At 50.0% G+C, this 11,972-nt stretch overlaps 4 protein-coding genes across 4 annotated transcripts; 2 read left to right on the forward strand and 2 right to left on the reverse strand.

The window, feature by feature from the left end:
- Positions 1-384: 384 nt before the first annotated feature.
- LOC116801771 (eukaryotic translation initiation factor 3 subunit A) lies at positions 385-4,451 on the reverse strand. Its single transcript, XM_032723211.1, has 4 exons — positions 4,263-4,451; positions 3,079-4,163; positions 698-3,023; positions 385-638 (listed from the first exon to the last, which is right to left on the reverse strand). The coding sequence occupies exons 1-4, from the start codon at positions 4,309-4,311 to the stop codon at positions 589-591; spliced, it is 3,510 nt and encodes a 1,169-aa protein (XP_032579102.1). The 5' UTR covers positions 4,312-4,451; the 3' UTR covers positions 385-588.
- Positions 4,452-4,529: 78 nt separating this feature from the next.
- LOC6613831 (tRNA (guanine(10)-N2)-methyltransferase homolog) lies at positions 4,530-6,810 on the forward strand. Its single transcript, XM_002038264.2, has 3 exons — positions 4,530-4,750; positions 5,314-6,109; positions 6,176-6,810. Exons 1-3 carry the CDS (start codon positions 4,625-4,627, stop codon positions 6,718-6,720), a joined length of 1,467 nt encoding a protein of 488 aa, XP_002038300.1. The 5' UTR covers positions 4,530-4,624; the 3' UTR covers positions 6,721-6,810.
- Positions 6,811-7,755, reverse strand: LOC116801772 (putative lipoyltransferase 2, mitochondrial). Its single transcript, XM_032723219.1, has one exon. It carries the CDS (start codon positions 7,698-7,700, stop codon positions 6,996-6,998), a length of 705 nt encoding a protein of 234 aa, XP_032579110.1. The 5' UTR covers positions 7,701-7,755; the 3' UTR covers positions 6,811-6,995.
- Positions 7,756-7,985: 230 nt separating this feature from the next.
- LOC6613832 lies at positions 7,986-11,941 on the forward strand. The gene is made up of 6 exons (XM_002038265.2): positions 7,986-10,349; positions 10,407-10,560; positions 10,621-10,745; positions 10,815-10,917; positions 10,986-11,281; positions 11,343-11,941. The coding sequence occupies exons 1-6, from the start codon at positions 8,221-8,223 to the stop codon at positions 11,446-11,448; spliced, it is 2,913 nt and encodes a 970-aa protein (XP_002038301.1). The 5' UTR covers positions 7,986-8,220; the 3' UTR covers positions 11,449-11,941.
- Positions 11,942-11,972: the final 31 nt, after the last annotated feature.

Genomic DNA, 11,972 nt, shown 5'->3' on the forward strand with positions numbered 1-11,972 from the left:
CGCAAGAAAATACTAGTTGAGTGTGCAAAGAAGGCGCGGGTTCAAATTATCGCGCCTAATTTTCAAAGCCACAATATTTTTGTTTTGCATTTTTTGCTTTTGTTTATTTATTGGAATTTATTCCCAACGAATATGGTTTTACCTAAGAACCATGGAACCTTTTTAAAAACAAGTCAAACGTATGATTATACAATTTACAATAATTTTGAATGCGTTATTTATTTATGGGCACTTAAAAAACGTGATGAAGAAAGAATTTCGATTTTTGAATTAAATCAGTAATAACCACTTTGCAAACCAATTTTAGTTAATTTCTTTGATTCCCAAGGTTCTCGTTCGGAAAATTGCACTAAAAAAGCATGATATTAGGAAAAAGAAGTTTGATTTGTTGGAACATAGTTATTTTATTCGAAAGTACTTCAATCAGTATCGGTCCTACAACCATCTCAATTTTAACTATCTGGCACAAGCTTTGGATAGATATAATGTACCGGCCGACTGAGCTCTATACCAATAAAGTACAAGTCGGATAAAATAAAAACTTATTAAGAATATTATGCTGGGTATATACGATGATGAAAATAATAATTAACGACGCTTAACGCTGGTCCACTCGCCATCATCGCCAGCTTTGTTCTCTGAAAGATGTAACGCATTGATAAGAATGACAATTAGGTTTGCTGCTGAGATTACTTACCCTTTTCCTGGGCTTGATCGCGCTTAGCTGCTGGCTTTTCCTCACGGGTCGCAGGCGCATTACGCCAGTTGCCGCCTCCTCCGCCACTGGCTGCCTCCTTAGGAGCAGAGCCGCGCTGATCGCCACGAGTCTCGCGCACATCTCGGTCGCGCCTCTCACCAGCTGGGCGACGGTTTTCCCGATCAGCGTGGCGTGGAGCGTCGCGCCAGTTTCCTCCACTTTCCCGCTGAGGCTCGTCGGTACGACGAGGCCCGTCGTTGCGACGGAATCCACCGCGCTCATCGTCACGATCCCGGCGAGGACCATCGTCACGGTCACGGCGAGGCCCATCATCCCTGTCGCGGCGAGCCCCATCATTGCGGAAATCGCGGTCACGTTCTCCGCCACGCCGCCACTTGTCATCGCGCGATTGCGGAGCGCCACTGTCTTTGGGAGCAGCAGCACGCTGTGTATCTGGTTCTCGGCGCACACGCCAAGAGGAGTCCGCTCCCTCGTTGTCCTTGCGGTCGCGGTCACCGCCTCGTTCAATGCGTTCTCCACCACGCTCGATCCGTTCTCCTCCACGTTCGACACGGTCTCCTCCGCGATCAACACGTTCTCCTCCGCGCTCCATACGGTCGCCTCCGCGCTCCATACGGTCGCCTCCGCGCTCCATACGGTCGCCTCCGCGCTCGATACGTTCGCCACCACGGTCGTTGCGTTCACTGACCGCAGGTGCAGCACGACGCCACTCGCTGGATCCGCCGGCAGATGCGCTTGGACGGTCACCGCCTCGAGGACGCCATGTGTCACGCTCCTTTTCAGTGCGTTCGCGCTCCGAGGCCAACTCCCTGGACAGGCGGTCTCGATCTTCCTTGATTTTGCGCTCAGCTTCCTCCTCCTTGGCACGCTGCTTTTCGTATTGGGCACGACGCTTTTCGTCCTCAGCCTCACGCTCCAAGCGGCGGGCTTCTGCTGCGGCGCGCTCTTCGGCAGCCTGCGCCAAGCGAATCTCTTCCTCCTTGCGAAGACGCTCCTCCTCCTTCTCGCGAAGGAAAGCCTGTCGACGCTCCTCGCGGCGTCGAACAATGCGGTCGGCCAAGCGCTTTTTGCGCTCTGCCTCCAGAGCAGCCTCAAACTTTTTGAGCTTTTCGACGTAGAGGGAGGCACGTTCTTTTTTAAGGGCCTCAAGGAATTCATCCCGGTCCGGATACATGCGCTTGAGACGCTCCTGCTGGGCGACGGCATCCATCCGTTCGGCAATGGCATTCTCGATGCGTGTCTTCTCGGTTGCTTCCCAGAACTCCTTGTCCTTAACCTGCTTTTCGGCCAAGTATTTTTCGAAAAGCGGAATCTCCTCCAGGCGCTTGGCGCGTTCGAAGTAGTCGATTTTCTTCTCCTGCGATTTGAGTTTTGACTGCAGTTCCTTGGCCTCGCGCTGAAGTTCCTCGCTTTCCCGCTTGGCGATCTGCTCGGCATCCAACTTCTTAATGCCTTCCTCATCCAGCTTGGAAAGCATCTTCTTACCATGAGCCGTCTGCGAGATTTGCTGAACCTTCTCCTTGAGACTCTTCTCCCGGATAGCTTGGATTTCGTTCTGATGGCGCTTGCGCTCTCGTTCTTCTTGCTCCTGCTCGAGGCGCTTCTGTTCGGCCAGTTTGGCCTTCCGCGATTCCTCCTCCTGACGCCGCGCCTCTTCCTCTTCACGAGCATTATTCTGCTTCTCGATGTACTCCTTTCTGTCCTCGATGATCTTCTGTCGCTGAAGAATACGCTGGTGCTCGCGATCCTTGATCTCATGGTATTGGCTTACCATCTGGTTGCGGAGCTTGGCACGCTGGTCACGTTCACGGTTCGGGTAGACGATGGAAACTGCCCGTGTCAGAACAGTAGACATATTAACCAACTGAGAGCGGATCTGTTCCGAGGGCATCGATTGCAAAGCGGGTCCGTCGGGGCGGTACTCGCGTTGACTCTCGGTCAGATCAGTGCCGAAATAGATACTGTTCTTCTGGTGGTCGATACGAATCTGCATGTCATTGTGACGCACGGACTCGACTAGCAGTTTTTCCAATTCAAAAATGTTGCAAAAGCTGGCGAGCTGCAAAAGACGCTGGAACTTAATACTCTCATAAACCTGAGAGATCTGACGAATCAGACGCATTATAGTCACGTCCTTCAGCGATTGAATGTAAGGAGTGAGCAAAGCGTTTTCGGGCCCGTTCTCAATGAAGTCCACGATAGACTGAATGCGCTTGCACAGATTCAGTGGGTTGAAATCCACCTCCAACCAGTTGTATAGATTGCGAAAGTCCTCAGATACGAGTTGAGGAACATTCAAGCGCACCTGTGATGATGTTTATTAATTAGTCATAAGCCATACTATATTGAGTGATACTTACCACTTCACGAATAAGCGAAACGCGAGTAGGCGGCTGGGGCAGGCCCAAAAGCACGGCCAACTTCTGGGCCTTTTCCAGGGGGCTTTTGTCCGCCTCGATAAACCTGTCGAACTCTGGATGGGCCGAAGGCAACGGAATAGAAAGGGTGGCCAGGAGAACGTGGGCAGCCATACGTTGCAGGTCGTCCTTTGTCAGGTTCTTCTTCAGCTCGCGCGTCAGCTGGAAGAGCTTCAGCAGCGCTGCAGCGTGAAACAACTGGTTGCCGGCCTTGCTGAAAACCATGGCTAATTTTTGGTAGTAGTTGGCCATGGTTTTGGGCACAGGTGTCTTCTTGGACAGAGCCATCAGGCCATGGATATCCTCGATTGCCTTGTAGGCCTCTTGCCACAGCTCCATCTGGATAGCCGAGTCAAGAAGGTACAACCTGGTGTCCAAGCAGAGCTGCTGCGTTTCCACCTTGTTGATCGAGACACCGGTGGTCTGGTTGCTGCTCTTGCAAATGTCCTCCAAGTGTTTGCGCAGCTTGTCGCACAAGCGGCGAAACTCGCTCTTGCGGTTGTACTTAAGGCAGAACTGGAAGGCCATGCGAGCGATATCGTGGTACAGCGCCTCGCAATGGGTGTTTACGCGCAGCAGCTCTAGACACTGGCAGTAGGACTCCCACAGAAACTTGACCCACGGGAGCAGGATAGTGCGGTCTGAGCGGTCCTGAGCGTCCTCGCCACACACTGCGCTCATTAGGATGCTCTCTGGCGTGGCAATGTTGTCCAGGTCATCCAGCTCCAAAACAGCAACTGCCGCCGAGGACTGGGCTTGGGCGGCCTCCGTGTGCTCTTCGGCCATCTTCAGATAGCCGCGGATTACATTTTCCAGAGAGTTCACGTTCACCAGCTGGAACATGTTCCGGTACTGGAAGAGTCCCTCCTTGGCGATGTGCGACTTCTTGAGTTCCACGCAAAGGTACAGGTACTTGAACATGAGCGGTTCGATGACCGTCTCCGAGTAGGCGTAGTTCCATCGCTTGTTGCGGAAAACTTCCTGCAGCGTGTCCAGCGCCCTTAGCGGCTTTCCCACCTCGATGAACTCTGTGACGAAGAGAGCGGCGTCGAGTTAAGAGAGCGCATGATTCGCGAAGCCGAAAGTTTCTCTTCAGACACCGCATGGAAAATTTTCAGCACACTCACCATTGGCCCTTTTGAGGGCGTTTTCCGGACGTTGCGTGTAGCGAGCCATTTCCGATCGCTTTACTTACTTGCGGCAGCACTTTAAGTTGATTTTAATAGCAGGTCTAGAGCGTTCTGAGACCTGGGGCTGCTGAAAATTGTAAAAATCTTCGGCTCGCCTACGTGTGGCTGCAAGATTTATGCAAAATGGCCGAGTCGACGGCACTCAGGGCTGCACCAGGCTGTGTTATCGATAGTTCAGGCCGATAGTTGCCGATGGTCAGCTAATCGCAGTGCAACTCCGCTAGCTCACAGCAATAACACGAGGAGTAATGAAGTCGCCCTAAAATATAAATAAGCAATTCTTTAATTAAAATTGCGACATGGGCAACTGGAGAAAGTTTATCTTGTGGTTCGCCCAGGAGCATGTCGATTTTCGAGTTCAGGAGTTTGAGTCTCTGATCAAAATGTTTGGACTTCAGGCCCGCCGGCTTACAGAACAGACCAGGGTAAAGTGATTAAGTACCAGAATTTTGAAAGTACATTTTCATATATACTTATAATATTAATATTAAAAAAAAACACAAAAACACAAGATTAACAAATTCCACCGTCCCTTTAAAATCATAAGCCTGTGTCTTATAAGTCTTTCTAAACTTGGCGTTTTATTAACAATGTTGAATATTTTGAACGTAAATAAAATTGTATATGTATTTGTAAGAGGAAGAAAAAGGGTAAACTAGATTTTCAAAAATGTATTGAACAGGTAAAAAATGTGCGTTACTGGCTATAAATTATATACGATTATAAAGCCTATACGATCGTCGAGATCTCAGGAACTACAAAACCTAAAAGGTTTCGAAAGGATACCTGATACCTGGCATATATATATATATATATATATATATATATATATGTGTATGCTTCATAGGGTCTGGCTCGATTCATTATACCTGTTTAAAACTTCTTAGCGGATCTAGATTTGTTTAGTCTAGGATACTTATATATAAATTCTTTTGTATAAAAGCACCAGCATAAATAGTTATATTTATATCTAATTTCGTTATTACAGAAACCATTTTGGGTGGTCGAATTTCGGGACACGGATTCTGCGTTGCTATACGCATCCAGGTCCATTTCTTTGCGTGCCATGATCGAGCTCTACGCCCACTCCCACAAATTACCCGAGTTTCACCAGAGGCTACGGAATCATGTTACCACGAACTGGAACTCGCTTGCGGAATACTTTCGGGTGGAGGCCAGTTTTAAAATCGTTGTGGAGACCTACAACAAGCACTTCAGCCAAAGGGAAAAGGTCGAGAAAATCGAGTCTATGGATTACCTGCAAATAGAGGGAGCGGTCAACCTGAAGAAACCCGAGGTGGAGTGGTGGTACATCGAGTTTTGGGGCTTGGATCCAACGGCCGTGCCTCCTGAGCCGGAGGACATTCTGTTTGGTCGGCTGGTGGCCCATGGTCAGCGGCATTTGATCAAGGAGCTTTCGCTGAAGCATCGAAAGTTCATTGGCAACACCAGCATGGACGCCCAGCTTAGCCTGCTAATGGCCAACCAGGCGATGGTACGCAAAGGGGATCTGGTCTTCGATCCGTTTGTGGGGACGGGCTCGCTTCTGGTAAGCGCCGCCAAGTGGGGCGGGTATGTCCTGGGAGCGGACATAGACTACATGATGGTGCATGCCCGCTGCCGGCCGAGCCGGATAACCCAAAAAGTGCGTGAGAAGGACGAGAGCATCCGGGCCAATTTGCAGCAGTACGGCTGCGCTGATCGCTACATGGATGTGGTGGTGGCCGACTTCTCAAACCCGGTGTGGCACCCTCGCATCTCGTTCGACTGCATAATTACAGATCGTAAGTGTATTCATTTTTATACCCGACTTAAATTGTTCATCTGGCCGGTTTCTTTGGTTATTTAAGCTCCGTATGGAATAAGAGAGGCTACGGAAAAAGTGGAGAAAAAGGCTAGCGCAAAAGCTAACACTAGAAGTGAGAGCATGGTGCATTACCCATCAACGTCGCACTATTCCTTGCAGAGTCTCTATGGGGACCTTCTCGAGTTCTCTGCGAAGCACCTAAGACTGGGAGGACGTCTTGTCTGCTGGATACCCTTTCACAGCGAGGACTACGACCCCAAGATGCTGCCACAGCATCAGCATCTGAACCTGGTAGCTAACTCTGAGCAGCAATTGACTGGAAATACTGCTAGGCGGCTACTCACATATGAAAAGTGCTTCGAGTATAGTCCAACAGAACCCTTATTGGGCGGCATAACACAGGTGCCAACGCCCTCGCAGGACTTCAGGGATCGGTACTTTAACAATGCCCTGGAGTCACGCCAAGAGCGTCGAATGCGGAAGGCAGAGCTGCGGGAACAGGCTCGTGTGGAGATGAATGCACGGGGAAAGATTCCCACGGATGGGCGCTCCAAAAAGTGTGACCTGAATAAGGCTCGATTTGTGTGATCTCCGTTGAAGTGTAATTTATAGTCTTATCTTTGATTCCGATTTGGAAAAAAAAGAAAATAGATAAATACGATTGACAATGGGACCTTATATGTATATAGTTATATTATTATTTTAATATTTTATGCAATACTTGAATCTAGTTTACACATTTCCATTTCGTTAAGGTTGAGATAACACAAGGCCAGCAAATTTGTATTTATGCGTTCTTAATTTATAGATGTTGAAATTACCTTGGCGGTGCTTTATACGTAATATGTATCAAAATAACCATATTAACAGATTTCAGCAGCACTTGCTGGAATTGTGGCCTGTTCCTGAAGTCGGCATTCGAAAACTTTAGCGAAACTATTGAGGAGTGCGCCACTGGCCTCCTCGACAGGGAAATGTCTGCCCAGCTCTTTGCTGAGCGAGGTGACCCCCTTGCCTTCGATTCCGCAGGGCACAATGTGCTCGAACCACTGCAGATCCGTGCAGCAATTGAGGCCGATTCCATGCGTGGTGACGTAACGCGAGCCGTGGATACCGATGGCACAGATCTTGTTGTCACCCACCCAGATACCGGTGTCCTTGGTAGCCTTGGCACTGGGAATGCCCATCTGGTGGCAGGCCTCGACAACCATCCGCTCCAACGTCGCCACGTACCAGCGGATGCTCGGCATGAACTGGCCCAGGTGCAGAATGGGATAGGCCACCAACTGGCCGGGGCCGTGAAATGTGATTAAGCCACCGCGATCTGTGCGATGGAAGTCTGCTCCTAGCCGGCGAAGTCGGTCTTCATCCTGCGCCGTATAGTCCTTTGTCCTCAGTCCGACTGTGTAGACCGGGTCGTGCTCCTGAAGCACCAGGTAGTTTCGGAACTCCGCTGGCGGATGCAGGATCTGGTTGGACCTCGCCAGACGTTGCTGTAGCTGTAGTCCTGCTGAATAGCTATGCCGCCCGGCCCGCACCACAGTCACCAGCGGTCGGACAGAAGGCATTTTTTGATTGTTTAAAAATCATTTGACTGCAATGTTTAAAACAACAAATATTAACCAGGGCTGCATGATCAGCGGATTCATCGATATATGTATCTCCAAAAATGGTTAATGGGTGGCAATGAACAAGTTTGAAGAATTTTGTTTTTTGATTTGAGAAAAGGTCGATTAATAATCCAACAGTTTGAAAACAATTCGGAAATAACGTTGGTAAGAAATCTTTCGATAGCTTACTACCAGGGCTGGTCGAGGGCAGTTAGGAAAATGGAATTCCGCCCATCTGGCAACACTACATTTGACGTTTGCAATAAAAAGATATAAAACACTTACACACGGACGCTCCGCGAATTATTTGGAGTTTGGAGTGAAAAAGTGGGCTAGAGCCACAGATAACCGACTACCTGTCAGCTGCGATTGCAGCACATCCGTGTCAGACTCGCTGCGGTGAACACATGGAGCACGCTTGAAATTCCAATAGGCGAGCGGAGCTGGTGCGCAAAAAGCATAGGCCCCTTCGCAGGACATGGCGACTCGTCAGGACGACGAGATTGGAGGGGGCGGCTCTGAGTCGGCACCCTTTCGCGTCCTGCCCCACACGGACGACGTGGGCAACTACCTGGCCCACCAACAGCAGCAGCAGCATCAGCATCAAACCCAAAACTATCTGATCCACCAGCAGCAGCATGGACAAGCACCTGTCCCACTGATGTGGCCACCTCCGCCACCGCACCTAGCCGGCCCCAATTTCGCGCCCCATCTTCAGCAGCAGCAGCCACAACCGCACATGTACAATGAGTATCTCTTCAATCTGTCCTACTCCGGTCAGCCTGGCCAGCCAGAGACCTACTCCGTGCTGCCTGTGGGACCCGGAAACTTCCTTAAAGTATACCACTGCCCGGACAACCAGGTCAGCGAAGCCGGCGCCCCGCTCTTCACGCATATCAACATGGCCTCGATTAATCACCATCAGCTGCAGCACCAACACCAGGCCGCTCCGCCGACACCTCCGCAGCCGACTCCACTGTATGAACTGTTTGCCACGAATCCTTTGACTTTACCGCATGCACAGCAGCAAGACGCCCAGCATCGACAGCCCCAACAGACGCAGACTCAGGCCCCAACAGTGCCCCAAGTCAATCACTCTTCGAGCAGTGCTAACCTGCTCATTAACAACCTGGTAAACAACTGGTCGCCCAATTTGACTGGTGGAAGCTACATTCAATTTGATGGCGAGGCCAACGAGAACGACGTCCACCATGGCGTGGTAGCCCAACATCCACAGGTTCCTAATCAGATCCTGCAGCAGCCTGAGTCACTGTCGCAAACCGTAAATACACTGCCAGCGGCTTCCAAGCCAGCCAAGCCTCTGAAAATGCCTTTGGCCACTGCCACCGTTTCACCAACTGCCATCAACAAGTCGAGCGTCGCCGTGCCTGGCCAACCCGAGGGCAAGAAGCGAATCGTGGCCGAGGTAAAGCCCATGCCCATGTCGTACTCCGATGTGCTCAGCAAAGGCACAAAACCGAGTGCTGCAGGGGGAGATATGCGCGCAGACAACGGTGGGGACTACAGTACACAACCGCAGAGGCGTCCGGAGAAGGAGGATGGATATGGAAATCGCGAGATGCGCACGTCAAAACGTTCACCGCTGCATGATGCCAAGGAGACGGGTTCGTTTGTGGCCGGTGTTGGTCATGCGCATGCCAACCGAGGCAAGAAGCGAAGTCAAGTCAACCAGACCGCGCCGCTCAAGGTGCAACAGTCTCAGTCTCTGGCACAGCCAACTCTACAGCCGCAGACTAAATCAAACAAACAGAATAATTCGGAAAAGAAGCGGCCACTGCAACCGAAGAACGTAAATAGCAACGCCGCCAAAGTTTCGGAGCAAAAGACCACTCCGGCATCGGTGCACGCCAACAGCAGCTTGCAGAACCACGGCAATGGTATCAATTTTACTCCGGCAACTAATTCTAGCACTTCATCACGCAAATCAGGGAGTAACAAAATCAACTCCAACGCGAGTCACTCGAATCACACTGGCGCAAACACAAATGCGGGAAGCAGCAGTAGCAGTAGCAGCGTAAATTACTCCAGCAATAACAATGTTAGTTCCTCTTCGGCCAAGCGGTATTCCTCCTCGAATCTTAACCCGAATAACAGTTCCGGCTACTCCTACTCATCGAAGCGCAATCGAAGCAATGCCTACTCGTCGACGAACTCGCCCACCCATGGGAATAGCTTTTCCAGCAACCGCAACTACGAGTTGGCCAAACGTATTCTGCACACCTGGTGGATTTACACCCTGAAACTTTTAACGTGGCTGTTTTATTTGGTGTACGATATCGTGGTTCTGGGCTTCAGCATGGGATACGAGCGGATGACGTTGGCCTACGTGGCTGCATTGGCTTATGCGCGGCAGCTGCAAAAGGAACTGAAGCAGAACTCTGGCAAGCCAAGCATATGGTGGCGAAGTTATTGGCGGCGATTCGACGCTCGCTTTGCAAAGAACTCGCGCCTGGCCGTATGGCGACGTTTCTACAAACGCAAGCCGCCAGAAACCACTTCCGAGCAATTCAAAACTGGTCGTCTGCCACAAACGGGTGAAGAAGCAATGTACTCTCTGCTTAATTGCAAGGGAAAGGATGCATACAGGTGAGCTCTGCTCAACTACTATTGAACGTGTGCAACAGTTCTTACTTCTCGTTCTAGCATACTTGGGGTCCCGCCAGACAGCTCCCAGGAGCAGATCCGTAAGCACTACAAAAAGATTGCCGTGCTCGTGCATCCCGATAAAAACAAACAAGCCGGTGCTGAGGAGGCTTTTAAGGTGCTGCAGCGCGCCTTTGAGTTAATCGGAGAACCGGTAGAGCATTCTCATTTATGATGAATGATCAATGGCTATCTTAAAAGTTTCTTTTTGTAGGAGAATCGTCTCATTTACGACCAAAGCATTGCCGAGACTCTGCACACCGAGAAGGCGTGGACGGAGTTGCACGACCTGCTTTCCCAACTTCAAACCAAAATGGCTGAGGCGGCCAATACCATAAGGTGCGTATTTACCACACGCGTCTCCATAGATAGCGAATCACTAACCGTTCTGGTTGCCGCTTTAAATAGGTGCAGCACTTGTGCCCAGCGTCATCCTCGCAAGCTAACCGAACGCCCTCACTATGCGGCGCGTGAGTGCGCCTCCTGCAAAATACGGCACTCCGCCAAAGATGTAAGGGTGCAGAGATCCACAGATGGACATACTCATGTCTGTAAAATGTGTTTTTGTTTTCGCAATAGGGTGACATTTGGGCCGAGACGAGCATGATGGGCTTGCGGTGGAAATACTTGGCGCTAATGGACGGCAAGGTCTATGACATAACCGAGTGGGCCAACTGCCAAAAAGGAGCTCTGTCACATTTGGAACCAAACTCGCACATGGTGCAGTACCGCATCGTGCGCGGTGCTCAGCAGCAGCAGCAGCAGCAACAACAGCAGCAGCAGCAGCAGCAACAACAACACCACCACCAGCACCCGCAGCAGCCACATCACGATCGGGGCGTACATCATCCTGGTGGAGGAGTGAGCGGCGTTAGGTAAGGCCGAACTCCCTCGAGCATTATGCAAAACACGAAATGAAACAATCTCACTTTGCAGCGAGGCTACATTGCATGAGTTCTTGGACAACTTGTACAGCGGCCAGCATCCGGGGGCGCACAACGCCTTTGCAGGAAATGTTCGTCGGCGAACGAGACGTAACTAAGCGGTCCTCGCGGTCATAATCTTAAGTGTTTTAAAATCTCTAATATACAGTTATAATCTATCCAATGTGTCGCCGTCGGCTGATTGGCCTTTACTACCTTCCAAACAGCACCTGTCCATCCACATTTCCTACTCTAACCGCAAGGACCTACAAGCGCCCGAGGTCTAATGTTGCTTAGTTCAAAAGCCATATCAACTCTCGAAGCTGGTTTGATAACATTTTGATTTTGGAAAGGTCGCGACGTTTTTTTTGACTTGACACATTGAATTGTAAAATTGCCTCCCACTTAGACTACATCTATGTTTTAATATGTTGTTTTCGCTCCCTCTTCGACGGCCAGCTTGTCACACGTAGTTCTTAGCAAAAGCTTTAGTTCTAAGTTCTAACTTTACTATTTCCGTCAATTTTTAAGCGAATGCGACGGCACACTTGTATAATTTAACACATTCAAATTAAACCAACAATAATGTTAATAAAATAATAATTAACGCAACATATTAAATGATTTGAAAATGCGGTTTCTC

The sequence above is a fragment of the Drosophila sechellia genome, chromosome 3R (genome assembly GCF_004382195.2).
Source record: "Drosophila sechellia strain sech25 chromosome 3R, ASM438219v1, whole genome shotgun sequence".
Classification (NCBI taxonomy): Eukaryota; Metazoa; Arthropoda; class Insecta; order Diptera; family Drosophilidae; genus Drosophila; species Drosophila sechellia.

Excerpts from the sequence above, each read along its gene's own strand:
- LOC116801771 (XM_032723211.1), bottom strand. The coding sequence starts at position 4,311 with ATGGCTCGCTACACGCAACGTCCGGAAAACGCCCTCAAAAGGGCCAAT. Across the intron at positions 4,164-4,262 it reads CGCCCTCAAAAGGGCCAATG|AGTTCATCGAGGTGGGAAAG; the intron begins GTGAGTGTGCTG and ends TCTTCGTCACAG. Across the intron at positions 3,024-3,078 it reads TTTCGCTTATTCGTGAAGTG|GTGCGCTTGAATGTTCCTCA; the intron begins GTAAGTATCACT and ends ACATCATCACAG.
- LOC6613831 (XM_002038264.2), top strand. The coding sequence starts at position 4,625 with ATGGGCAACTGGAGAAAGTTTATCTTGTGGTTCGCCCAGGAGCATGTC. Across the intron at positions 4,751-5,313 it reads GGCTTACAGAACAGACCAGG|AAACCATTTTGGGTGGTCGA; the intron begins GTAAAGTGATTA and ends TCGTTATTACAG. Across the intron at positions 6,110-6,175 it reads CGACTGCATAATTACAGATC|CTCCGTATGGAATAAGAGAG; the intron begins GTAAGTGTATTC and ends TGGTTATTTAAG.
- LOC116801772 (XM_032723219.1), bottom strand. The coding sequence starts at position 7,700 with ATGCCTTCTGTCCGACCGCTGGTGACTGTGGTGCGGGCCGGGCGGCAT.
- LOC6613832 (XM_002038265.2), top strand. The coding sequence starts at position 8,221 with ATGGCGACTCGTCAGGACGACGAGATTGGAGGGGGCGGCTCTGAGTCG. Across the intron at positions 10,350-10,406 it reads AAGGGAAAGGATGCATACAG|CATACTTGGGGTCCCGCCAG; the intron begins GTGAGCTCTGCT and ends TTCTCGTTCTAG. Across the intron at positions 10,746-10,814 it reads GAGGCGGCCAATACCATAAG|GTGCAGCACTTGTGCCCAGC; the intron begins GTGCGTATTTAC and ends CGCTTTAAATAG.